The sequence below is a fragment of the Peromyscus leucopus genome, chromosome 1 (assembly GCF_004664715.2).
Source record: "Peromyscus leucopus breed LL Stock chromosome 1, UCI_PerLeu_2.1, whole genome shotgun sequence".
NCBI lineage: Eukaryota > Metazoa > Chordata > Mammalia > Rodentia > Cricetidae > Peromyscus > Peromyscus leucopus.
In genome coordinates this window covers 157337303-157364820 of record NC_051063.1, presented here as the reverse complement: position 1 = coordinate 157364820, position 27518 = coordinate 157337303, and the positions used below count along the sequence as shown (strand labels likewise).

At 50.7% G+C, this 27518-nt stretch overlaps 1 protein-coding gene across 1 annotated transcript in view; it reads left to right on the top strand.

The window, feature by feature from the left end:
• LOC114700538 (nodal modulator 1) overlaps positions 1-27518 on the top strand; it is a 63905-nt gene that overhangs the window by 4542 nt on the left and 31845 nt on the right. The window contains exons 2-16 of the mRNA XM_028880201.2: positions 175-264; positions 1045-1090; positions 4487-4587; positions 5746-5852; positions 8053-8125; positions 10257-10409; positions 10869-11006; positions 11923-12012; positions 14493-14601; positions 14771-14921; positions 20123-20297; positions 22204-22345; positions 23285-23416; positions 24284-24420; positions 26467-26554. Coding sequence (XP_028736034.1) covers positions 175-264; positions 1045-1090; positions 4487-4587; positions 5746-5852; positions 8053-8125; positions 10257-10409; positions 10869-11006; positions 11923-12012; positions 14493-14601; positions 14771-14921; positions 20123-20297; positions 22204-22345; positions 23285-23416; positions 24284-24420; positions 26467-26554 — 1732 coding nt within the window. The remainder of the gene's footprint in view (positions 1-174; positions 265-1044; positions 1091-4486; positions 4588-5745; positions 5853-8052; positions 8126-10256; positions 10410-10868; positions 11007-11922; positions 12013-14492; positions 14602-14770; positions 14922-20122; positions 20298-22203; positions 22346-23284; positions 23417-24283; positions 24421-26466; positions 26555-27518) is intronic.

Genomic DNA, 27518 nt, shown 5'->3' with positions numbered 1-27518 from the left:
TAACATTATTTTGGGGTGCTTGGTCTTCTTCCCCTCTGTCCCCAAAGCTGTTTTAGCAGCTAGTGTGTAGCAGGCACTCGGCTAACACGGCTGATAGACTGCATTCAGGCGTCACATGCTGACTAATTCTCTAAGACAGTATTAGGACCCTCCTTTCCTTTCCTTACTTTCCAGATAAAGCTGTACACCAAGCATGGGACTTTGAAGTATCAGACGGACTGTGCTCCTAACAACGGCTACTTTATGATCCCCTTGTATGATAAGGTAAGAGGAAGAGGGACTTCAGTCTCCACGAGTGGCTCTTATGATAGGAAGTAATTAATTAGCATCCCCAAATGACTGTGGTGGTCAGGAACGTGGCCTTCCCCCACGTGCAAACACTTACTTGTACTGTAATGATCAGTGGAATGCGGATTTCTCACGCTTGGGTGGATTCAGTGGGGCACATTTGGCAGTACCTCCAGACATTCCAGCCCTCACAGCCTCATGGGGATGCTGCAGGCAACTTAGCAGAGGAGGCCGGGAGCGAGCTGGACAGCTCTCAGCGCTGCGGTTTACTCCAGCGTCACACGGGCCAGGATCGAAAGACTCGGACCTCATACAGTCTTGTGTTTACTTTTCAGAAACATTTATTTTCTGTGTAGGGTGTGTGTGTGTGTGTGTGTGTGTGTGTGTGTGTGTGTGTTTAGATCAGAGGACAACCTCTGGGAATCAGCTCTCTCCTTCTACCTTTTTGTGGGTCCCAGGAATCAGGCTTGCATGGCAAGCTCTTTATCCACTGATATATGTTGCCAGTCCAAATCTTTACAACTCACAAATGGGCTTCCACATGGCAGTCTCCTTGTTGCTAGATGGAAATTTCTGGGTGTCCAGCTTCAGCCGGCTGCCCCTGGAAGGGAATCCAGCTGCCACTGTTTAGAAGAGCCTGGTGTGGGTTTAGTTCAGATGGCGCTGTTCGGGTAAAGTGATCATATACATACAGTATACTCCATCCACCAGGCCCTTCAGGTCTCCTGCCTTCACCTTTCATGGTTTGCCTTGTAGGGGGATTTCATCCTGAAGATTGAGCCTCCCCTGGGCTGGAGTTTTGGTAAGTGAGCTGAGTAACAGAGCACTGTGCAGGGGGACCACACTGCATGCTGACTGTCGTTTTCTTAAAAAGGCATCCTTTGTGGTCTGTACCTCTTTCTGGAAAAGCTGCCTTAGCAGCTTCAGTTCATTACAGTCTAGACAAGAACTGGGGCCTTCTTCCTGTCCCAGGACCAGGGCTGTTCATGCTCTTGGGTCTCACTGTGCAGCCCAAGCTAGCCTCAGACTCGGCATCTTCCTCTGCAGCCTCCTGCAGTCGAGGCTGCAGATGTGTGCTACAGTGTCTGGCTCCCTCCCTCCCTCTAAAGTAAGGGAAGTGTTTAAACATCGTCAGATTTGCCGTCAGAATCCAGATGTACATGGGACTGGAGTTGATGGCTCTGTGGAGGGGAGACTTGTCCTGGGGCAGTGGGTGAACCTAACTGTAGCCTGGGCACGAGAGTGGCACCTGAGGGCTTCCTTACCAAGACAGAAGGGCACCTGCAGCTCCTTTTTCCAGGGAAGCCCTATTTCAGGAAAGCTGGGGCAGCAGTTGCTACATCCCAGGAAACTGGAGGGGGCCAGCCAGATGATGGGAGCAGAGGTCGCTTTCCTGGCCTCTGAGGCTTGTTTCTGCTTCCTCCTGTCTGGGCTTCTTGTGGACTATGCTTCCAGGTACGGGCAGGGACTGTACAGAGTCACTCAGATCTTCTTCTCTCTGTTCCTTCTCTTCTTCTTCTTTTTTTTTTTTTTTTTTTCTTTTTTTGAGACAAGGTTTCTCTGTGGAGCCCTGACTGTCCTAGAACTAGCTCTGTAGACCAGGCTGACCTTGAATTCACAGAGATCCACCTGCCTCTGCCTCCGAGTGCTGGGATTAAAGGCGTGCCAGCTCTTCTCTCTTTTTTTAATGGAGGGCATTTTTACAAAGTGCACATACCTGCCTAGCTGCCAGATAATGAGATAGAACTGTCAGACCCCAGAAACCTGCCACAGTGTCCACTGACGTGCAGCGCTCACCAGTGAGCCTGTCCTCACCTTCCAGAAGGACAGGTGCTCTATGGGGTGACACAAGTTTTCCAGGCTGGTCTTGAACTCTTCATTGCCCATGCAGGTCTTGATCTTACAGTCTTTCTGCTTCACCTCCCAAGTATCTAGGATTGGAGCCTGAACCCCCAGCTCTGTGCATTTTGTTTTGAACTTGAGCTAAATGAAATCATACAGGCTGCTTTTCGTGTCTGGTTTCTTCTAGTCTTGTTTATGATGTTTGTCTTTATTGTGGTGGTTCTAGGTCATTTCCTTTGCTGTATAGAATTCTTTTTGTATGTGTGCCTGAGTGTCTTAGTTAGGGTTTCTACTGTTGTGATAAGCACCATAACCAAAGGCAACTTAGGGAAGAAAGGGTTTATTTCAGCTCACACTCTCAGGTCAATACTCCATCACTCAGGGAAGTTGAGGCAGGAACTTGGGGCTGGAACTAAAGTGGAGACCATGGAGGAAATCTACAAAACGGCTTGTTCTCTGTGGCTTGTTCAGCCTGCTTTCTTATACACCCCAAGACCACTTGCCCAGGGGTGGCATCACCCACAGTGGGCTGGGTCCTCCCATATCAATCATTAATCAAGAAAATGCTCTACAGACTTGCCCATAGGCCATTTTGATGGAGGCATTTTCTCAAGATTCCCTCTTCCCCCAGATATGTCTAGGTTTCTGTCAAGTTGACAAAAATGACCAGTAACCCGTGTGCAGCACCCCACCCCCCTACCCCGTGTGTATGTGTGTGTGACGTCCAGATGTTGACGTAAGGTGTCTTCTTCAGTCACTTCCCACGCTAGATTTTGAAGCAAGGTCTCCCACTGAGCCTGAAACTCACTGATTTTGCTAATCAGGCTGGCCAGTGAGCCCCAGTAGCCCCGCCTCTGTCTCTTCTGCTCTGGGGTACAGATGCATGCTGCTGTGCTGCTGTTCTGGGTCCTCGTGTGTATGGCAAGTGCTTCACCGACCTGGCCATCTCCCCAGCCCTTCTCTTGTGTTCTAAAAGCTCAGCTTTAATTTCTATTGGGGTGAGCCTTGCGGTTTTCTCAAGAAAACGCATTGGGTTGATAGTGAAGAACCACATGGTCTCCCTCAACACCCAGGTTTGTGAGGGAGGGGTTGGGAGCTGGTCAGACAGGTGGGTGGTGTGGTGTGAGTCAGGGTTGCCTTTTTCCCTTGCCGTTGTCCCGTGGCCTGCAGTGCTCATGTCCTCCCTGTGAGCTCCTGTTGCCATGGAGTTGATGGTCCTCTTTAGAGCTGGAGCTAGTGTGTGAGACTGGAGTTGTGTCACACACTCTGGAAAGAGCCTTAACCTTTTCATGACTCAGTTTACTTCTTGGTAAATTCTTGTAGCTCTGAAGAATGCACTGGACTTGGTGCCTGGTCCATAGTGAATTCTTTGGGGCTGGAGAATGACTCAGTGTAGATGTATCAGTCTTATTAAATAAGAAACACAGAACCAAATGCAGAGTCAAAAGCCCAAGAGGTCAGAGCAGTAGCTAAGAGCTGAGACTAAAAAACCTTTCTTACCCTTCGCTCCTGCTGCCGTCCTTCCCCTCAGAAAGAGACCTACTTCCTGTGTATCTTTTTATTGACTTTCTGTTCTGCCTTCTTATTGGTTGTAAACCCAACCACGTGACCTCCTCGTCACTGCCTGTCTATACAGACCTCTAGGTCTTCTGTGGTTGGTATTGAGATTAAAGGCGTGTGTCTCTATGCTGGCTGTATCCTTGAACACACAGAGATCTGCCTGTCATGTGATCGGGATTAAAGGCGTGCACCACCACTGCCAGACTTCTGCTATGGCTTGCTATTAGCTCTGATCCCCAGGCAACTTTATTTATTAACATACAAATAAAATCACATTTCAGCACAAATGAAATATCACCATACCTCAGTTGGTAAAGTGCTTCTTGTGTAAGCCTGAAGATCTGAGTTCAGATTCACGTCAAAGCCAAACATGGTGGTCTGTGTCTGTAACCATAGAGCTGGGCGTTAGAGCCCAGAGCATCCCTGGGCTGCTGTTGAGTCAGCCAAGACAAACTGATAGGTCCAGACGCAGTGAGAGGCCCTGCCTCAAAAGTAAGGTAGGAGCTGTAGAGGAGGACAGCCAGGGTTGACAGCTAGCCTCCACATGCACGGGCACGTACCCACAGGATCATGGACCACAGACACATACATGCACCAGCAACACATCTGCGCTGCGGTACTCGGGAGCCCGTTCCTTCCCCGGCAGAGTGCCGGGGGCAAGTGGGGTGGGGGGAGACTTGTGCCTTGATTTTAGTTCTGATCGTGTAAGGTGTTCATGCAGCAATAGTAGAACGCCGTCTGCCTGGGAAGTGTGTTCCCAGCCCTCATGCTGCCTTGTCTCTTGTCCGATCCCCAGAGCCCACCAGTGTGGAGCTGCACGTGGACGGCGTGAGCGACATCTGCACCAAGGGCGGGGACGTCAACTTCGTGTTCACCGGCTTCTCCGTGAATGGAAAGGTGTGGCTCCGGGCTCTGCCGTGTGTGCCACCTCCTCTCGGCCGTACACAAGTGGGGCTCCTGTGCCCTTAGGTCACCCACAGTGAGCCTCGGGCCTGGGCTGTGTGGAAGCCTGGGGTCAGCTTGCTCGTGGGGAGTGGCCTGTGGGGGGGCAGGAAGGGAGGGGCGCGTGCCCAGGACCCGAGTTGTTGCACTGCTGTGTGAGAGCCAAGTGCAGCCCCTCCAGGGGGGCTCCTGCCAGAGGCGCCTCCTGCTTTAGGAGCTGCTGGGGAGGTATTGGGGACCAGGTAGAGACTGCGGTGTTGACGAGGGTGGGGTGCCTGCCCCCGGCTCCGTGCTCATTAGAGCCCTCATTCTTCCCTCATCCGGCCTCAGCTGGAGATGAGGGCCTGTGCCGGTGGGCTCTGGTGTGTGGACTTACACGCGTGCTTCTGTGCCGAGAGCGAGGCCCCCAGCTGTTTCTCGTGTGGGTTCCTTACCGGATGACGGGGTCTGGGGTAGTTTTCATTCTTAGAGATTTGTTAAAAATAGCGATGTATTTTTAAAAAGATTTTATTTATTTACTTATTTATTTAAAGATTTATTTATTTATTTGTTTATTATGTATACAGTGTTCTGCCTATGTGCAGGTCAGAAGAGAGCACCAGATCTCATTACAGATGGTTGTGAGCCACCATGTGGTTGCTGGGAATTGAACTCAAGACCTCTGGAAGAACAGTCAGTGCTCTTAACCTCTGAGCCATCTCTGCAGCCCAGATTTACTTTATTTTTAGTTATGTGTGGATATGTATATTTGAGTGTGGGTGTCCTTGCAGACCAGAGGCATTGGATCCCCCCTGGACCTGGAGTTAAAACAGTTACAAGCTGCCTGATGTGGGTGCTGGGAACTTAACTGCAGGCCTCTGCAAGAGCAGTGTGCCCTCTTACCAACCGCTGAGCAACCTCCAGCCCCATCGTGATACGTGTTTTGTCACAGATTCAGTGGTGCCGCGTTTGACTGTCCCGTCCCCCCCAGCCCTCCTCAAAGGTCTCCTGACTACATCCTCTTCAAAGAGGCCCTGGCCCAAAGGAAGATGTTGTAGGTGTCACTTGTGGGCAGAAGCGTGAATAAAAACTGCCTGAGCTGCCCGTTGGGTCCTAATGTCCTCCTTCTCACAGGTCCTCAGCAAAGGGCAGCCCCTGGGTCCCGCAGGAGTTCAGGTGTCCCTGAGGAGCACAGGCACTGAAACGAAGATCCAGTCCACAGTCACGCAGCCTGGCGGAAAGTGAGTGCTGTCCTGGAGCCTAGTCTGGCTGCTAGGCCAGGCTGTGGCGGGCACGGGGAGCTTGGGTTGAGGGGGCTGGGCTCAGATCCTGATCTGGCCTCTTAAGCAAGTTCATGCTTTCCGAACCCATGTTCCTCTTGAAGTGGGAGTCATCTGACCCACTGTGCAGGAGGTGGGTGATTCATTACCAGCTGCTGTCTGTGCAGGTAGTGCTCCGGACCTGGGTTTGCTCCTTGGCTTGGGGGGACAGCTTACTTTACCCCTCTGCTTGCTTTTCTAATTGACAGATGAAGGTAATTAGAGGTCACTGGGAAGATCAGTGTTTGCTGACTACAGGCTAGCACAGTTGGGATTAAAGATGACATTTTATCATTTACATGGAAACTATTTAGTAGTTGGACCTGATGGTTGTTTAGTTAACCTTGCAGAATGAAATATAAAGGGCTGTTTAATTGAACTGTGCACTCGGGAGAGCTCAGCTGTAACTGTTAGCATATATATTGGGATTAATACTAGATTAATCAGAGCTGATACTTTTGAAAACATTTAGAGCATTATTCATTACACAAAACCTAACCAAAATGGTACCTGAAGTTGATAGTCAGCTTCTAGTGTGTTATCCAACTTAAAAATTACTGTTGTTGACAGGGGTGTGCTTCTTCCTGGCCCAGCCCAGGCTGAGTGTCCTTCAACCAAATTCTTGGGACCAGAGGGGCCTCAGATGTGGGGTTTTCCAGAATTTGGAATGTTTTCATACATGCAGTGTATTAGCCTTCATGTTTCTGGGCCCCTTCCCCAGTGAGGCACTTCCTGCAGTGAGGTGTCCCCCCCAGTGACACACTTCCTGCAGTGAGGCCCCGCCCCCACCCCAGTGACGCACTTCCTGCAGTGAGGCTCCTCCCTCCATGTTCCCCACTACCTCCCAATAGTTCACACTGTCCTGACTCCAACAGGCTGATCTGTTGGTTAGGCCAAAGCCCTCCCGACCCAGTCACTTCCCAGAGTTCCACCTCTGAACCCTGTACTGGAGAACCAAGACTTCAACACAGGTGCCTTCAGGGATGGGACTCATATCTGAACATGAACTTCACTTATGTGTGCTCCGTATCTTAAGCATGCAGACTGAAAGTCCTCATACAGAATTTTAAATAATTCTTACTCTAAACAGTCTCATGGTATAGAGTTTCCACTTTTGCGGTACTAGTAACTCACAGAGTCTGGATCGTGGATGCCCCAGCTGTCGTTCGTTGCAGACCTTGCTGGGAACTACCTTGATCCTTCTGGGCTTCTTTGCTCAGAGCACATGTTGTGCCCCGGGGTGTAGAAAGGCTAAACTACCAGTGCCAGAAGCCAGTGGTCCCGTCAGCTGGGTTGTAGCCAAGTGGTTCTGAAGCCCTGTCCAGACAGCATTTGAGAGACTGCGGGAGAAGGCAGATACCGCCCGTAGCAAGTTCCCGTGGCAAAAGTAGCTTCGGATTGGCAGGTGCCTTGTTCAGGTTGAGTCTGGTAGGACTCTGGCCGTAGTGTTTGCAGCCCCAGCTCAGCTGGCCTGGCCTGGGCTCACCTGGAGTCTCTAGAGTCCTGTGTGTGTGGGTGCCTTGCCTACATGTCTGCCCGGGCAGCAGTGCATGCTCGGTGCACGTGGGCAGCAGAAGAGGGCATTGGACCCTGGAACTGGGTTACCTACAGTTACGGACCCAAACCTGGGTTCTCTGGAGGGCAGTCAGTGCTCTTAGCTATTGAGACATCTCCCTAGTGCCTACCTTGAATTTTTAGCTCTCCTGTCTCAGCCTCCTGAATACAGTAATTGCAGGTGCATGTCGTCATGCCTGGCTTTAGGGTCATTCTGTGTTAGCCATCCACCCCAGCCCGGGGCTTTGCCTTCTTCTCCCACACAACTCCTCCCTTCCCACTTCTTAGCTTTTAGCTGATTTTTTCCCTCCTCCGCTCTTCTTCCTGTTCATGCCAATCAAACCTGCTGATTGTGAGCGTGTGCCAGGACTCCTGGAGACGCTGGGAGTGTTGGCCCTCTGTTTGCCAGCAGTGTGCATAGTGGCTCCTTGCTTCCTGGCGCATGGGGAGTGTTCAGTGAGTGGGTTTGGACAGAATTGGATTGAGTAGCTACTGGAAGCCTACAGTAATTCCCACATAATCTTTCTTTAAAACCTGGTTAAGTGATGTGCTGTTTTGTGTTTCTCAGATTTGCGTTTTTTAAAGTTCTTCCTGGAGATTATGAAATCCTTGCGACTCATCCGACCTGGGCTCTGACGGAGGTAAGCTCTGGCCCATGTCTGTGTGTGTGCTATAGTTTGGAAACAAATGTGGAGATGAATTTAGGATGTGAAATGAAGTCACAGTTTCTCCAGATTCTGGGAGAACTGGGGTGCTGAAGTGTAGGTGTTGTTAGGGTGAACTCCCCGCCTCAGCAGATGCTTCTGCTGCTGGTTTCTTCTTTAGGTGATGGTTGTGAAGTCCTCATGCACTGTCACCGTATTGAGCTAAGTCAACACCAGAAATTCCCAGTGAATTTGTTCTTTTTCTGCCCCAACCAGAAAACTATAACTATGCTAACTCTTCTAGAGGCCTGTTGCCCGTGCTCCCTGGGGGAGGGAGATCTCAAACAGCCTGTGATTGTTAAGGAGAGGATGGGCTGCATGCCATCACATCTGGGTGTCAGGAACAGCAGGGAGGCGGCTGTGTAAGCCAGAGAAACTCTTATTTCAAGGAGTGAAAAAACAGTGACTTCCTTTTTGGTTTAAATTTTCAACTTTATTCTGCTTTGTATTGAAAATTTAATCAAACGTGGTCGAGTGGTAGCAGCGTTCATTGAAGGAGTATCTGTGCAAGGTGTGATGCCTTGTACCTGTGATTCCAGTACTTGGGATGCTGAAACAGGAGGATTGCTCTGAGTTTTGGCCACCCTGGGCTCCATAGTGAGTTCTAAACCAGCCTTGGCTACAGAGTGAGGCCTTATCTCAAAACAAAAAAAAAAAAAAACAATCAAAAGCCCAAAGACTATCTAAAATGTTATAAGTGTTTGAAGTGTCATACAAAGAGTGATTTATAAAATATTATAGTAATTAAGTATTCTTGAATACAGACGAACAGTAAAGCAAAGCGTGGTGTTGTAAGTGAGGCTGACAGTCATTTGGCAGGGGTCGGTGCCTGTGGCCCTGGCTCTGTTTTGTCATCGTGGGGTGTTGGGTACCCTGAGGGAGCTCGGTTTCTGGGAATTATATTCTGTAGAAAGATGTACTGCAACAAAAAAGGGGAAACCGTTGGAGGGGCCAGAGAGATGGCTTAGGGTGAAGGTGCTTGCTGCCAAGCCTGAAGACCGGAGTTCAATTCCTGGGACCCACGTGGTGGGAGGGGAGACTCCTGGTTGCCCTCCAGCCTCCACGTGTGCTCCCAGGGCCACCCCTCAACAGCATTTCAGATGTAGGAAGGCGGACCGTAAGAAGAGCGTGAGGGAAGGGAACTGTTGGTGCAGTCACCACACAGACAGGCGGTTACTTCCATTTCCCCACACTTCTTGTCATCCATTTTGCGTAGGAAAAAGCATTGCAGGGCTGGGAGATGGCTCAGTGGGTAAAGGCTTGCCATGCAGACCTGACAACTTGAGTTTGGATCTCAAAACCCACGTAAAAGAAGACTGGTGGGTGTATCTGTAATCCTGTGCCCCATGGGCACAGTCTGGTGTGCACAGCTGGAACCACAAGCCACTGCCTCAGACAAGGTGGAAGGCTGGGACAGACGCTGGCCTTGGCCTCTGGCCCTCCACGCGCACTCCATCACATGCCTGTCTGCATCACCAGAGCAGCGGCAGCGTTCTCTCCAGCCAACCCTCATTGGCCGGGGGCTCTGTGTTCATTGCTTCAACCAATCTCAGATTCTACCAGCTGTGGATTGGACATACATGTAGGCATTTTTCTTATTCTTGAGTCCTAAATGGTAAATATTGCTTGTTTAGCCTTGGCCTTGTGTTGGGCATGGTAACTAATGGAGGTTTAGTCTTCAAGGGATGTGCATGGCCTCTGCACACACAGTGTGCCAGTAGATAAAAGGGACATGGGCACCTGAGGATGTCTGAGCCTGGAATTCCAGGGTCAGTTCCTGTGGCTCTGGAGGGATGCCTGTGTCTGTAATTTTATTGTGTAATTTTATTAGGAACTGTGTGTTCATATTGCTTTCTTAGTTAAAAATGTTAGCACATCCTTGTGCTGTTGGATATTCTGAAAGGATTTATTTATTTCTATTTCTTTTTGAGACTGTCACACTGTAGCCCAGACTGGCCTCAAATTCACAATAATCTTCCTGCTCTAGCTTCCTGATTGCTGGTGTAAGCCACTGTGTTGGGCTGTCAGGGTTTAGTGTATTGAAGCTAAGACCTCTTCCTTTTTCTAGGCAAGTACCACGGTGCGGGTGACGAACTCCAATGCTAATGCAGCTGGTCCCCTCATAGTGGCTGGCTATAATGTATCCGGCTCTGTCCGCAGTGACGGGGAGCCCATGAAAGGGGTGAAGTTTCTTCTCTTTTCTTCTTTAGTGAGCAAAGAGGTAAGCAAAGAAAAATGAAGAGCCAAGATCGGGGGTGGGGGGTTGGGGTTGGGGAGTGGCAGGCTGGGGCTTACTGTTGGTTTGTGACCTGGATGTTTAAGAGCACAGTCTCATGGACTGTCTTCACCTCGAGGCTGTGGATTGGGGAGATGCTCGGGCTTTTACCAGGTTCACACAGTATCAGCTTCTAACACCTGCTGCTCTGTGGCTTCTTGGGGTGTCACTTCTCTTCCTTGGCCAGTTTTCTTATTGTTGGGGGGAGCCTCACCATTTTTCCTAAGAGGAGTGCTCATTTTTAACTCTGAGGCTGGGTGTAGAGATTTGGGTTCCGTTTGCCTTCATTGACCCCCTGCATTGACCTTGCAAGAAACCCATGCATTGACCTCTGCAGGTTGGCCTGGCCTTGTGTGTGGCTGTTGGGTAATCAGAACATGGAAATTTCTTCTTTCCCTGACATAGGACGTCCTGGGCTGCAATGTGTCCCCAGTGTCCGGGTTCCAGCCCCCAGATGAGAGCCTGGTTTATCTGTGCTATGCGGTCTCCAAAGAAGATGGCTCATTTTCTTTCTATTCCTTGCCAAGTGGGGGCTACACTGTGGTGAGTGAGTGGGTTTCTATCTGTACAGGACACTATGTGTGAGAAGAGCCTATGCCCTCTGGGCGTTGGGTGAGTCAGTATTCAGTATGATGACACACTGCTTGAGGTAAACCAACCTAAAGGAATGAAGGTTTCTCTTGGATCATGGTGACAGAATTGGGGAGAGCAGAAGAGCTGGGATTCTGACTCGCCCTCAAGGGCACACTGCCAGTGACCTGACTTCCTTCTGTCAGGCCCTGGCTCCGACAGGTGCTACCACCTCCCAGTGGTGCTGACAAGCATGCCTCCAGCACAGGAGTTGACATTGCAACATGACCCTGTTATCTCCAGATGTGTTGGGCCACATCTGTAGCTATCCTGGGACACATGTGGCACACAGGCTGCATGTTGGACATGCCTGCTAGCACATGGGCTTTGGGGCCTTTAAGATCCAGATCAGTAGTAGATACTGAATGGCCAAATGGTGGGCCTGTCATTCATGAGCACTCGGCCTAGTAAGGATAGGTTGAGTGTCCCTAAAACTAAAAAATCCCATATCTAAAACACTCCAAAATCTAAATAACCATTGAGTTTGCCATCAGTCTGTTTGTCTGTAAGGTGTGTGTGGAATGTAGTGGATCTCAAGTTCAGACTTGGACCTATCCACAAGGTGTCTTAGGATGCATATGTGGGCACTCCTACATCTGAACAATTCTGCAGTAAGGAACACCTGCAGTTGCAAGCATGTTTGCCCTGGTGATCACAGCCTGTACTGAAGATGAGACATGGGCTCTTCTGTCACAGTATAGTGCAGGGCTTCCCCTTGACCAGCAGCTGGAGTCACATTCCTCTGGGTTGTTTGGCTGCTAGACCTGGGTGAACACTGACTTAGGACTGTGCTGTACACTCTTCATAATCACTTGACCCCTTCTTCCAGGTGCCGTTCTACAGAGGGGAGAGGATCACCTTTGACGTGGCGCCTTCCAGGCTTGACTTCTCCGTGGAGCACGACAGCTTGAGAATCGAGGTGAAGCTCTGGAGGCGGGCGTTTGGGTTCCCAGCCCCGGGCACAGATGTCGCAAGCACGTCCACCTCAACACCCTGTCTAGAATGGCTACTGGAGGAAGTGGGACTCTGGCTTAGCCTGGGGTACACTGGATCTACCACCTCTCTTACACAGCACCTCCAGCTTGCAGAGCTAGCTAAGCCCTGGCCGGTGCTGCTCCTTGAGTGAGATGTGCCCACAGAATGCCTGTGGCTTGTGCTTTGAGTCTGCTCCACTTTGGCCGCACAGTTGGGGCTTAGGGAGTCAACAGTCTTTCTGGACGTTGCATTTCAGTGATGGGCAGAGCCAGTGCCCGTTTAGATAAGCAAGTTAGTGTGTGAGAAGCGGGTAAGTGCTCTCTGGAACAGAAGAAGGCGCTGTGCAGGGCAGGGACACAGGGCTGCATGTTATGTTAGGAGTCCTCTTCCTGAAGGTAACTGAGCTAACGTCTAAAGGGGAGCAGGTGTTATACCCAAAATTTGTGGTGAATGCAAAGGTCTCAAGGCAGGAGTATGCCTAGAGACTTCAAGGCACCCTGAAGAGGCCAGGGGAGCTGAGGTGGAGGGGAAGACGGAAGCTTGGAGAGGCGATGGCGTAGAGCTTGGCTGGCCACTTTCCTCTTATGCTGCTGGGTACTGCTGAGGAGAGGCGCCATGAGGAAAGCTAGCCTGGGCCGTAACCGTGTGAGCTCAGGAGAGAGAGCATGGCCCATGTGGTAGGAGGGGATGGTGAGATGTTCAGAAGACGTGGTAAATGTGTTCTCATCATTCCTCTGAGTCTTTAATTACAGAATAAAATTACAGAAAGCTGGCAGCTTGCAACATGGAGGAAGTGCCCACGGGTACCTGGCAGTGGTGCTAGGGAAAAGTTATCCTCTGGTGTTTGTAATGCACTGAAGAGCAGTCCAGGAAAACAGCGCAGTCAGGGGAGCTGGCCCCGCCTAAGGTTGTGTAGGACACCTAAATGTAGGCCAGGAGGCCAGGAAAATGAGCATTGAGCTTTTATTACCTGTACAACCTTGCAGGAAGGGTGTGGCAGGTACTTGGGCAAAGTACCCAGACGGTGGTCAAATGCAAGTTTTAACCTGAAGTGTGTGGAGTTTCAGGTGAGGGCCTAGAACATTCCATCACGCCAGGGAAGCCTCCTCGTTTCATCTGTGTGCTTTAGCACCAGGCACATAGTAAGTGTTGAAAATGTTTGTTGGATATGTGAGTTAATAAGTGGATAGACAGCTAGTTCACCACTTCCTTTCAGAAAGATTATCCCCGCATAAAAAGGAAGCCATTTTCTTACTCCTCCTCTTCTTCCCTGGCATTCTTCCCTTTTTTGTTGTGAGGCAGTACCACTGGCCTTAAACTTATGATCTTCCTGACTTAGCCGCCTGAGTGCTGAGATGGCAGGTGTGTGCCGCCTGAGTGCTGAGATCGCAGGTGTGTGCCGCCTGAGTGCTGAGATCGCAGGTGTGTGCCACCTGAGTGCTGAGATGGCAGGTGTGTGCCACCATGCCCTGTAGTCATACCTGGTGCTTGCATTACAAGTATGTTGTCATGCAAGGCTAAAGTTTTGCCACTTTCAGGCTCTCTTTCAAATAATTCCTACATTCATTCATCCGGGAGGTACTTCCTGAGTGCCTGCTCTGTGGCAGGGAGCTGAGGCAGGACAGGCTCCATTGAGCTGCAAGTCACATTTTAATGAGAAGGGAGTGAGATATAGGGCATTAGTCAGGCATGTCAGACCCTGAGGAGTTTGATGGAGATATAATTAGGTTGGTGATGTCTCACCCAGTGAGCTCACCTGAGCAGCCAAAGGTCAGGGGCTTGGAGCTCAGTGTCTTCTAGGAGAGCCCAGGCTTGGTGCTTGGAGCAAACAGGATACACACAGGCAAGGCACAGGGCTGTGTGGTGAGCGACTCTCCAGAGGAAGGGTGGATTGGAAGGAATCTGCCTGGCCCGGGCTCTTAGGTGAGGGCTCTTGGACTTTGAAAGGGCAGGGTCTGTCATTGATCTTAGGTGGCAGTGGTGGAATAGGTTGGGGGTTTCAGGTGGTGCTGAAGGGACATGCTGCAGGTGAAGGGGAAAGCTGTGGGTCCCAGGCAGTGTTGGGGGTGACAGGTCTGGGGTCCCAGGAGGTGCTGTGGGACAGGCTGGGGTCCCAGGTAATGTGGTTTATGTTTAAGGGGCTGGAGACAGGTGGGATTCACTAAAGTGGGGACATACGGATGGAGCTAGGGAGGGAGCAGGAGAAAGTAAGGCTGGGGAACCCCACAAGCCAGAAGCAGCAACCTGTGAGTCGGGAGTGAGTCTGCAGGCTGTTTTTAGTCAACTCTGAGGAGCAGTCCTGCATTGGAAATGCAGCCGAGAAGACAGAGGCTGTGAGAGAGGGAGGGGCCAGCACGTGAGCCGTGGTGCTGGGCAGGAGGGTCTTGGTAACGTGAGCATATGAACACCTTCTTCACTTTGCAGCCCGTGTTCCACGTCATGGGCTTCTCCGTCACTGGGAGGGTCTTGAACGGACCTGAAGGAGAAGGCGTTCCAGAGGCTGTGGTCACTCTGAACAACCAATTAAAGGTGGGTAGGCATGTGGTCCTGAGCCTCCTCAAGGGCTTGTTTTCAGTCATGGAATGATATAGACACAAGTGACAGAATCTCAGTGTAAAACCTTGTAAAAACACTGCATTCTCACGTGTCTGTTGGGATGCAAGCTTTGGGACTCATCTTTTATTCACATGCTTTGGTTTCAGTCAGAACGAAAGCTGACGGCTCCTTCCGCCTAGAGAACATAACGACAGGGACCTACACCATCCATGCTCAGAAGGAGCATCTCTACTTCGAGATGGTCACCATCAAAATCGCTCCCAACACTCCACAGCTGGCTGACCTCATTGCTACAGGGTAAGTGTGCTGTCTGTCAGCGTGACGAGTGACCATGACCAAAAGCAACTGGAGGAGGAAAGGGTTTATTTGGCTAACACTTCACATCACAGTCCATCACTGAGTGAAGTTAGGTAGGGATCTGGAGGCAGGAACTGAAGAAGAGGCCATGGAGGGCTGCTTTCTGTCTTGCTCAGCCTCCTTTCTTATATAACTCAGGACCACCTGTCTAAGGGTGGCACTGTCCTCAGTGAGCTGGGCCCTTCCACATCAAGTTATCAACCAAGAAAGTGAACCACAGGCTTGCCCACAGGCCACTCTGGTGAGAGCATCTTCTCGTTGAGGTTCCCTCTTCCCAAATGACTCCAGCATGTGTCAAGTTGACATAAAACTAGCCAGCCCATGGGCCATGTGCAGTCTTGGGTACATCCCGGCTCCTCTTGGCAGCAGAGGAGAAGAAAATGAACTTTGACTCGACCATATTTCTGTCCAGGATTCACATCCAGTTCTAATAGCTGTCGAGAGTCAAGCTGGCTTTCCTTTGGAAAGATGAGTGCTGAACCTTTTTTTTTTTTTTTATTAAAAAAAATTTTTTAAAGTCAGGCGGTAGTGGTGCACGCCTTTAATCCCAGCACTTGGAAGGCAGGGGCAGGTAGATCTCATGGATTTGAGGCCAGCCTGGTCTACAGAGAGAGATCCAGTACAGGCTCCAAAGCTACACAGAGAAACCTTGTCTTGAAAAAAAAAAAAAAAAGAATTTTTATTTATTTTACATACCAACCACAGATTCCTGTCTCATCCCTCCTCCCACTTCTCCCCAGTCGTCATCCCCCCCCCAAACCCTCCCATCCCCTCCTCCAAAAGGGCAAGGCCCCCCATGGGGGATCAGCAAAGCCTTCAGTTAAGGCGGGACCCCGTCCCTCCCCCGGCATCAAGGGTGAGCAAGGCGTCCGACCCTAGGTAGTGGGCTCCAGAAAGCCAGCTCATGAGTGCTGAATCCTAATAGCTGAAGGCACTTACATGTTGGACACTTAAGATTGCTTTCTTTTGCTTTCAAGTTAAAATGGGTTTGTTAAAGTAGAGAAAGAAGATGATGGTAAATGTGCTTTCTCCAAACCTAACAGCTTGAGTCTGATCCCGGGGAGCAAGCTTGTACAAGTTGTCCCTGACTTCCACACATAAACACAATAAATGACCATGTCTGTCCGTCTGTCTGTCTGTCATTCTATCTATCTATCTATCTATCTATCTATCTATCTATCTATCTATCTATCTATCTATCATATCTGCCTATCTATCTATCCATCTATCTCTATCAATCTATCTATCTATCTATCATTCTGTCTATCTATCATTCTATCTATATCTGTCATCTATCTATCTGTCTGTCTGTCTGTCTAATACCTATCTAAATGAGAAAAAGATCTTTGAGGTTAGCCCTCCTCTGAGAGCGTTTTCCTTGTCTGATCCTAGAGGGCTTTGTTAGGTTCTCTGATGGTATGGAGGTATGCTTGGAGATGCTTCTGGTCATTGGCAGAGTTAATCATGTCGTCACTGATGTCAAGAACGGAAAGAAAAGGGTTCTTAAGGGTTCTCAGCCTACTAGAGGTGTTGCTATGGACAGGTGGTGAGGGGTCAGGTTTGGCGTCACATGACCACTGGTGGCACACTCTCCTAGATGTTTGGATCTGTGTCCATCCTGATTGACACTCCTAGGTGACTCGGCAACTGGAAGTGGAAGGCCAGCATTGTAGGGGTGGGCCGGGGAGCCTAAGTGGGTGAGGTCACAGGAGGGACAGAGGTGGTTGCTGACACCAGAGCTAGGGAGCAGAGCCCCGGCAGACAGCCCATCAGCCTAGTCACCTTTCAGCTTTGAAAGACGAGGACATCAATCATTCTTAGAAAATAACTCTCGGGTTCAAGTCCTGTTCCTGTCCCTCTGCTTTTGTGCTGGAACATCCATGCTAGGTAAGCAGATGTAAGTTCCTCACTGGGCTGCACGTGTAAAGACGAGCTGAGCCCAAGTGGCAAGGACAGGGTTGTCGGCTCTCAGCTCCTGGGGGGAGATGGCACAGAGAGAGGCCTGCAATTTTGTGCCAGGAAGAGATTGGGGAGAAGACCTTGGGTAGATTAGGGTGGGGGTGGTAGTCGGAGGCCTTAGGAGGACCAAGGGAAGAAGATGCAGGGCAGCATGCATGTTCACAGGGGCTGAGCCAGTGTGTCCAGAGGCCGTGATGAGGTCAGCAAGCCTTTGACCATGTACCTGAGGTGCAGAGACAGACAGCCTTGCCACTGAGACCATGGGGTCAGCAAGGGCATGATGGAGATGTGGCCTTCTGCCTGCTGGGGGGGTAGGGATTGGTGGGAAGCCAGGGTGTTGGCAGACGGTGCAGATAGGGGCCTGTGGCAGTTATCTGGAGGAGATGATCGGCTGGTGGTGCCTTAGTGCTGGGTGCTGGCAGGAGAGGAAATAAGAAACAGATGGATTTGATAAATGATCCGATGCAGAAAGTCAGTAGGCACACACTGCCAGGCCCCAGCCTCTTATTTGAACAACTGATGTGTTGTGAATATCTGATAATTTTCTTATTTGAAGTGAAATATTTAAACCAAAGCAAGAAAAAATGACATTTGAGCATCTTTGGAAAAACTCATTGCTTTTTGAAGGGGCCCAGGGACATTCACTTTATTTTTGAATGGTGTTGGGGATCAAACCTAGAACTTTGGGCACACAGGCAAATGTACTGCCACTGAACGTCACCCCAACCCACATCTGCCTCCTTAATGCATTGATATTTCTTACCTTTCTTTTTTAAATTATTTATAAAAATATATTTTTAATTTTTTTAAAGTTTCTTCTATTTATTTTATGAGTGTGTCTTGCTGCATGCATGTCTATACACTATGTCCGTTCCATGCCCTTCGAGGGCACAAGAGGGTGTCACATATCCTGGAACTAGACTTGCAAACAGTTGTGAGCCGCCATGTGGGTGCTGGCAATCAAGCCCAGGGCCTCTGCAAGAGCAACCAGTGCTCTTAGCTAGCCGTCTCTCCAGCCCCATTTTATTTTTAAAAATTTATTACACTTTTTTTTTTTTTTTTAACTCTTTTTTGGGGGCCCACCACCCAGCTCCCAAATAAATCACACACGGAAGCTTATTCTTACTTGTGAATGTCCGGCCTTAGCTTGGCTTAGTTTCTAACCAGCTTTCCTTAACTGATCCTGTCTACCTTTTGCCTCTGGGCTTTTCCCATTCTCTTACTTCTGTTTTACTCTTACTGCATGGCCTGCTGTGTGTGTAGCTGGGTGGCTGGCCTCTGGAATCCTCTCCTTTCCTCCCAGATTTCTCCCTCTATACATTCTCTCTGCCTGCCAGCCCCGCCTATCCTTTCTCCTGCCTTGCTGTTGACCATTCAGCTCTTTATTAGACCATCAGGTGTGTTAGACAGGCACAGTAACCCAGCTTCACAGAGTTAAACAGATGCAACATAAACAAAAGTAACACACATTAAAATAATATTCTACAACATTACACTTACTCATTTATTTATGCGTCAGTCCCTTTCCCTCTCTCTCTCTCTGCACGTGTCTGTGTATGTCTTGAGGCATTCACATGGAGACAGCTCTCTCCCTCCCTCCACAGCATGGGTCCTGGGGATTGGACTCAGGTTCCTCAGGTTTGGCAGTGAGTGCTTTACTCACCGAACCATTTGCTGACCCAAGATTTATTTCTTTTCCTTTTAAGTTAATTTTTATTTTTGGTGTGCACGCCCAGGGAGACCGGAAAAAGGTATCAGGTATGGCCACTCCTAGGTGTGGTTAAGGAGGAGGTTTTATTGTAGACATGAGGGAGGGAATAGAAGAATAGACCAGGCCTCAGGAGGAGAGAGAGCAGGGAGGGGTGGGGGAGAGATGGAGAGTAGGAGAAACAGAGAGAGCAGAGAGGGGCCAAGAGAGCGAGTGGCAGAGAAGCTGGGCCAGTGGAATCCAAGCTCGAGCTCGGGCTGGAGAGGTTGGAGGGTGGGGGTGAGAAGTGCTGAGAGGAGCCCGAACTCTGGAACTATGCTGGGAGAGCCTGTGTGGAGTCTGGTAGCCAGCATCTCCTTTGATAGGTTAGTAGGCACTTCAGCCTTTTGTCCTGGAGTTCTTTGGGACCTGACAGGAATTTCAGGTGGTTGTGGACCCTCTGAGGTGGGTTCTGGGAATTGAACCCAGGTCCTCTGGAGAGTACTGTGTGCTCTTAACCACTGAGCATCTCTCCAGCCCTGATCTTTTTTAGAACCTGTAACCAGTTAAGAATGTAGGAACCTCCCTTAGATGACAATCCACACAGAAGCATGTGGTGAGCCTGGGGCAGCCTCCGCATGCAGGGAGATGACGGCAGCTTTACTCCTCCTGAATGACACAGCCGTCCTCAGCCATTCCTGATCTTGTCCCTGATGTCCAGTTGGGGCAGACATGTTTCTCCAGCGTTTTATTTGGCCCATGATTGTCGGAGGCAGAAAGTTCTTTAGTGTGGTTCTGTCTGAAGCAGCAGCTGACGTTTATATCCTGTGATTGTTTAGAATAAGAAGATTGGACCTTTAGTGAGTTGGAGAGATGGTGGCCTCCAGATGGGGTCTTAGCTGCAGCCGCCACAGATGGAGCAGGTGCTGTTGCTGGTCCCCTCTGGGAGCAGCTGGGCCTGCTGTGCATTTCTTGAAGAGACCTCTTTCATCTGGAAGCTGAAGTTCCAGTCATTCTCATCCGTTGGGCTCTGCCTTTATGAGAGGCATTCTGTGGCTCTCGGAGTTCAGTTTCAACTTTGCATTTGCTCTTACCACCACATGGCATCTAACAAATGAGGAAGATCTGGTAGTTTTATGGCCTGGTTAATGGTACTGGTTTTTTGTTTTGTTTTGTTTTGTTTTGTTTTGCAGGCAGCTGATAGCTCTTCCTTTTATAGGGTTAACCCAAGTTATATCAGCAGTCCAATTCCCTGAAGTGTTTTTATTACCTGCAGAATTACTTCAAATGGCTTCAGTGGAGGTGGGGATGGGGGTGGGAGTATGTTACCTAGAGAACACACAGCCCTGCCCTGGGCCCAGCTGCAGACTTTTGCAGACCGGTCTCTAAAGGGAAAGTCACCAAGTCTACCCGATAGACAGTATTGTCTCAGGGTTGCTGGGAGCCTGCTCTGCCACACCGAGTCTTGCTAGAATGACCAGACTTCTCATTGCAGGTTCAGCATCTGTGGCCAGATATCCATTGTCCGCTCCCCTGATACTGTCAAGCAGATGAGTAAATACAAAGTGGTCCTGTCCTCTCAAGACAAGGACAAGTCTTTGGTCACCGTGGAGACAGATGCTCATGGATCATTTTGCTTTAAAGCGAAGCCAGGGACCTACAAAGTCCAGGTGCATGAGTTGTGTTTGTCGTAGAGAATGTGGGGGGTGACTCCGTGAGTAGAGTGTCTGCCCTGCAAGCGTCAGGACCTTTGATCCTGAGAGTCCCTGTCAAAAGGCAGGTGTGCTGGCATGAGCTTGCCATCCCAGTGCTGGGCGGCAGAGATGGCAGACCCCTGGGGCTCACTGGCCGGCCAGACTTGCCTGCTAGGTAAGCTCCAGGCCACTGAGAGATCATCTCAAAGGCTCCTGAGAAAATAACACCCAAGGGGACCTCTGGCCTCCACACACTCTCAGCCCTGCAGCTGGAGAAAATGCAAGGGTTTTCCGAGTGTTAGGAGCCACAGTGGGACACAGGGAGGAGCCTTTCAGGCCTGGCTCCTGGCTTTGAGGCGTTCTCATCCCTACGAGTGAGTGTTGTGAATAGACACAGGCCTGTCTTTTCTCCTTGGTGTGTGTGCAGGGTTAGGAGCAAGCTTGCCCTCCTCTTCCTTCCTTGCTTCTGGCTGCTCTAGGATGTCCATGAGGGCAAAGCAGAGCACAGCCAGTTCTTCAAGAGCCTCACGGTACCAGTTCCTGAGAGCCCAGACCGGGGAGGCGCTTCCCCACCCTGACTCCAGGACAACCAGCGGGCCCCAGGGAGTCTGCCCATCCAGGCCCAGAAGCAGGGCAGCCCCTGCCTGGAGTCGCCTGCGCACAGCTGGGCCAGCGACAAGACAGGCAGAGGGCTGCCCTCGTGGGAAAGGCCATGTCGCCGTAGCTGGCAGGGCTTGCCAATTGAATCAGCTCTGCTCCCAGCTTTAGTGAGGGAGGGCTGGAGTGTCCACACGCCTGGGTCTTCTAGGGTGGGTCCTTCCTTCTGTAGGGACAAGTGGAGATATTTGGTGGGTGACAGCTCTCATTGTGAGCCACCTGCCCAGCTTATCTGAAGATGGCCACATCGACAGCTCTTGAAGTTCTGTCGGGAGCTCAGAGTTGGGCAGTTCCTTACTGGGAATAAAGTAGGGGACCTCTGCCCCCTTCCCCATCCTTTTCTGAGCTTGGGAAAGATACACAGAAAAGGAGCCAAGTGTGATAGCACATGCCTGTAATCCCAGCACTGGGGAGTTGAAGCAGGAGGAGTGTGAATTTCAGGCTAGCCTGAGCTACACAGTCTCTCTCTCTAAATAACACACAAGAAAATAAGTACTTGGAAAAAGAAAATGACCTAATTCTACAGGTGCCTGTGGGAAGGCATCAGACAGTCTCTCTCTCTTTTTGAGACTTGGTTTCACAACAGCCCAGGTTGACTGAGAGGTGTTCTTTCTACCTCAGCCTCCTGAGTGTGGGATTACAGGCTGGTGCTGCCATGCCTGACTTAGTTATTATACTATTACTGTGTTACTATAAAAGTATCACTTCTGGCCGGGCATGGTAGTGCACACCTTTAATCCCAGCACGCAGAGGCAGGTGGATCTCTGTGAGTTTGAGGCCAGCCTGGTCTACATAGTGAGTTCCAGGACAGCTAGGGCTACACAGAGAAACCTTGTCTTGAAAATAAATAAACAGTTACTTCTTAAATTTGTTATGATTACACATCTGGGCTCAAAGTGAACCTTCACCCTTCTCTATCTGCATACTTTGAGGCCCACATGAAGGTTCTAGTGCCTCATGGGCTGGGGAGAGATGCTCTCTGCAGCCTCTAGTGCAGTGGTTCTCAACCTGTGGTCACGAACCCTTTGGGGGGACGTCACACATCAGATTTCCTGCATATCAGATACTTACATTATGATTCATAACAGCAGCAAAATTATAGTTATGAAGTAGCAGCAAAAATAACTTTATGGTTGGGGTCCCCACTGCATGAGGAACTTAGGGTTAAAGGGTCGCAGCATTGGGAAGGTTGAGGACGCTGCCTTACTGTCTCATGTTCTCACAGGTGGTGGTGCCTGAGGCCGAGACCAGAGCCGGCCTGATGCTGAAACCACAGACGTTCCCTCTCACCGTGACCAACAGGCCTGTGATGGATGTGGCCTTTGTGCAGTTTTTGGCGTCTGTTTCTGGAAAAGTCTCCTGTTTGGGTGAGGTGTCCACTGCATGGGAGAGCCTCTAGTTGAGAGAACTGGACAGTGGGAGGAGCTGGGACCAGGCCTTTCTGAATGGGGTGGCAGTAAAGGCAGTGCCACTTCCGGGGAAGGGCTGCAGGATTCCAAGGCGCCCTTTTGTGAATGGTGATTTCTCAGTGACTGCCAAGCTACCAGGCACCTGGATTGTTTCTATTTCATTTTCCAAAGGTTTCTTTGTAGGCTGAAATCAGACCCTGCTTTCAGTATTAGCTGGGGTGTAGGTCAGGACGCAGTGTGTATGGACATGCTGCACATATGTGCCTGTAATGTGGAGGCAGAGGGAGTACTGATGTCTTCCCTCGATCCCTCTGCACTGTTTTCTAGAGGGGACCCGAGACTCGCCGGTTCAGCTAGGCTGGCTGGACAAAGGGCTCCCAGGCCCCTGCCCACCTCTGCCCACTCCAGTGCAGGAGCTGCGGGTGCACACTGCCATGTCAGCTTTTGTGTGGGATTGGGGGGCCAAACTCAGAGCCTCACGTTCATGGTGCAGGCAGCTCCCCAGCCTCGTGTGCGTGTGCGTGTGCGTGTGCGTGTGCGTGTGTGTGTGTGTGTGTGTGTGTGTGTTTTATGGTTTTTTTGACACAGGGTTTCTTTATCGTTTTGGAGCCTGTCCTGGATCTTGTTCGGTAGACCAGGCTGGCCTCGAACTCACAGAGATCCACCTTCCTCTGCTTCCCGAGTACTGGGATTAAAGGCGTGTGCCACCACTGTCTGGCCTTAGTGGGTTTTTTGAGACTGGGTCTGGTGTAGTTCTGGCCAGCCTCTAACTTGTACAAGGCTGAGAATGATCTTAACTTTCTTGCCTCCAGGGCTTATTGCTTAGGCTAAGCACTCGGAAACTTGTCAGGGCTTGTGATGGCAGTCATGTGAGGTCCTCTGGCCTTTCCTCTACAGATACCTGCGGTGACCTGTTGGTAACCCTGCAGTCCCTGAGCCGCCAGGGTGAGAAACGCAGCCTCCAGCTCTCCGGCAAGGTCAACTCCATGACCTTCACGTTTGACAAAGTGCTGCCTGGGAAATACAAAAGTAAGATGGAGCATGATGCATCCGGGAGCTATCCCAAGCCTGCCCCGATTTGTGCTTGTTGTAGGCCTTTCCATGGGGACTCTGTCTTGGGCCCATGTGCATCTGCTGTGGGGAGCGTGCCCTGACCAGTCATCTTAGTTTTCAGTGCCAGAAAGAGCGGGCCAATTCTACTCTCACATCTGCACCTTGCTCTAGAGTGACCTTGGGCAGTCACTCTCTCCTCGCCAGACCATTTCCTCATCTGTGAAATGGTACAATATCCTCTCTCAAGAAGAGACTAAGCAAAGCGCAGAGCCTGGTCAGCAGAGCAGTGGCCCACGCAGGTGCCCTTCCTGTCCTCAACAAGTCACTCCCGCCTCCTGTTTGGACTAGACTTCTGGCTGGTGGAAAGTAGGCTTCTCTCTCTGGGGCTCTTTTCTGTCTCAAAGAGCTGCCACACCCATGTGCATGTACTGACCATTGCTGCTGACCGGAAGCCTGGTGCTGGGGAGGCTGAGGAGTTCAAGGTCAGCCAGGACCACATACCGTATAAACAACAACAAAAATCAGTTGAAAATATTTACCAAGTCTGGTGACCCCTGGATATCTTGTAGCCTGGCATCTTCAGCCCATATGGATTTCTTTGTGAGCAACCACAGTGGCCACTGTAGTCAGTTTTTCTCTGGCAGTGACCTGTCCTAAACATTGTTGACTGCCTAGGTGTTTTATAGAAAACATTTTCTTTTTAGACAGGGTCTCACTCTAGAGCCCAGGCTGGCTTTGAACTCTTCATCCCCTGCCTCAGCCTTCGGAGTGCCGGGATTGCAAGTGCACAGCACACGTGCAGTCTGCAGCAGCTAGGCAGCAGGTCCCGGGTTTGTTTTGCAGTAAGCATCATTCATGAGGATTGGTGCTGGAGGAACAAGAGTCTGGAGGTGGAAGTTCTGGAGGACGATGTGTCTTCGGTGGAGTTCAGGCAGACGGGCTACATGCTGCGGTGTGCGCTCTCACACGCCATCACTCTGGTACGCACTGCCCTGAAGGGTCGAAGGGGGGGGGCGGAGGGGGGCGGGGTGCTGGCAAGATGGCTCGGTGCGTAAAGGCACTCGCTACCAAGCCAGATGGTCTGGATTTGATCCCCAGGACCCACACAATGGAAGGAAAGAACCAGATCCTGCAAGTTACCCTCTGACCTACACATATATACAGTACACACACACACACACACACACACACACATACACACACCCTCTGACCTACACATATGTACACTGCACACATTGACACACATACACCCTCCCTCTCTGACCTACACATACGTACACTGCACACATGGACACACACCCACACACACCCACACACCCACAAAGGAATGTCTGGCTTATAGCAGTTGCCTGAGCCTGGCACAGCAAGACTTCATAATGGCAGTCGAGCCAGGCTCCTTCTCTGCCCTGAGTTCCCACCTGCTAGAGGGTGTGTGTGTGTGTGTGTGTCCGTGTGTGTGTGTGTGTCCGTGTGTGTGTGTGTGTGTGTGTGTGTGTGTGTGTGTGTGTGTCCGTGTGTCCGTGTGTCCGTGTGTCCGTGTGTGTGTCCGTGTGTGTCCGTGTGTTCCTCATCCTGTGGGCAGAGGGGCCGCTGTGCTGTGGTGCGTCATCAAGCCCCTTGTTTTTCCTGCAGCTTTGAGATCATGCGCACTTTGCAGGCTGTGGGGAGGGAGGCTCAGCAAGCTGTGTTGTAGTTAACTTCCTCGGCACAGCCAGTGTGCTGTTTACTAGGTAGCTGCGCTTCTCTAGGCTGTTGCTTCCCACAGTGGGAACAGCTCGCCGTCTTATTCTCTAGTGTTTTGTTTTTATTTGCTTTTGTACTTCTGGGGATTGAACCCAGGGTTTCAGATATACTGAGCAAGCACTTATCATTGTAGTGCCGGCCCTTAAAACATTTTTTAAGTTATTATTATTATTTTATTTACTGTTTTTTGAGATCTGGTCTCTATATAGCCCTGGCTGTCCTGGAACTCACTGTGTAGACCAGGCTGGCCTCAAACTCAGAGAATCAAATTCAAATGTCCATGCCTCCCTAGTGCTGGAATTAAAGACGGGCAGTACTGTGCCCAGCCTCAATTATTGCTAGGTTACGGTGTGTGGGGGTGTTTTGCCTCTGTGTCTGTACTGCTGCCCGTGTGCAGTGTTCATGGAAGCCAGCAGAGGGCACTGGAGCGCCGAGGACGGAGCTGAGTGGTTGTGAGTGTCCATGTAGGAATCAAAGCCGGGTCTCTGGCAAGAAAAGCAGTGTTCTTCACCGCTCAGCCATCTCTCCAGCTCCCTCTTTTTCACTCTCTGTTTTCGAGACCGAGTTTTACTGAGTCGCCCAGGCTGGTCTTTGTGTCCTCCTGCTTCTCTCCCAAGCTGGTGGGATGTAGGCCCGTGCTTGTCTGCTTGGCTGTGGTCCCAGGGACTCCAGAGAAAGGATTATCTCTGTAGTTTCCACAGGGGTAGTAGCAAATGTCCTTGTCAGATCCCAGCGAGAGGCAGATGAGTGTCATGGCTGCTTGTGACCCTGGACCTCAGCTGCTGACACTGAAGCACCCACTTTATTGCATTTTGAAGGAAGATGGCAAGGGACCTGGGCTGGCCTCTCCCACCTCTCCCCCCCCCCTTGTCCACTCGTGCTGGGCCCCAGAGCTCTAGCGCTCTTCTCTGTGGTAGGTGGTGATCTGCTCACTGCATTTGCTTCTCTGCTCTGTCTCCCTACCTGAAACCACCCGCTCATTTGTTGATTCGTCGGTTTCCCAAGCTGAAAGGTCACCACCCCACCCTCCTCAGAGCAGGGGCCGCACGATGCCTCCCAGGACCCCGACCTGAGTCTGTTCTGCAGCAGGTACTCAGTAAATAGGAGCTGACTGAGTGCAAACAGCGCATTTCAGAAAGTTTGGAGGTTTTCGGTTTTTCTGTGGCACCCAACAGCTCAGTGATTAGTGGGCCAAACTGATGACTGGCCCAGAAACAGGAATATCACTCCTCACCGCACTGTCTGTCTGCCCACAAGTCACTGTGTTGGCTTTGGCCCCACAGGAGTTTCATCAAGACGGAAACGGCCCCGAGAATGTGGGGATTTACAACCTGTCTAGAGGAGTCAACCGTTTCTGCCTGTCCAAGCCTGGTGAGCCTGGGAGCCAGGAGGGTGGGGCCAGGGTGGGCCTGGAGGGCAGAGACCCTGGGTCCTTTCGCCTTCAGAGCTGTTAACGAGGTGGCTGGCCAGTGGCCTGTCGTCCTCCTCTGACTCTCTTAGCTCTATTAAGATAGAGTTTACACAGCATGAAGTTCACCTGTGTGGGAGGCTGGTGGTGGAGCACCAGCCAGTGTGTTCTTAGGGCCTGGGCGTGTCCCTGGGGCCACACAAACAACCCAGTTCATTCAGTGACACGTGTGCCAAGTGGTGTCTGGCAAGTTTACCAGCTTGTGTGGCCATCACTGCAGGCCCCGCCCGCCCTGGCAGTGGCTCAGTCATGCTGGCCCGCTGAGCCTGACTGTGCTGGGCTTCTTATGTCTAACAGTTTGGAAGGTGGGCCACACTGTAGTGTACCAGTGCTTTGTTCTTTGTTGAATGATATTCCACATTCTGTGTGTGTAGCCATTTGGCATTTGAGGTGCCCTGAGATGGCTGCCATTTGGGGTATTAGGAATACCATGGCTGTGAGCTGTGTTCATAGTTTTGTGCCTGGGTATTTTAGTTCTTCTTATTTAGGTTCCTAAGAATGGGACCTCGTAATCACATGGTAAATTTATATGTAACTTGTAAAAAAACAAAAAACTGCCAGTTGGTTTCCAGAGAGACCACACCATTTGGCGTCCACACTACCCTGCTTAAGGCATGCTTGTGATCTTTTGTTGTGTTTTTGTCTGTTAGGGTTTTGGAGCCACCCAGTCCTCTCTGGTTGGTAAGCCCAGTGGAGGCCGGCCCAACCTGCTGCCCTCCCCAGTGCGGTGGGCACCCCACGTGGCCACCCCGTATAGTGCTGGGCTGTGGTGGGGGTCCGTCAGTGTCTGCTGACGAAATGTCGAGTGGGTTGCTAATCATGACCCCCGAGGCCCACTGCTCTGGCCTGCTGTGCAGGGAAAGCAGG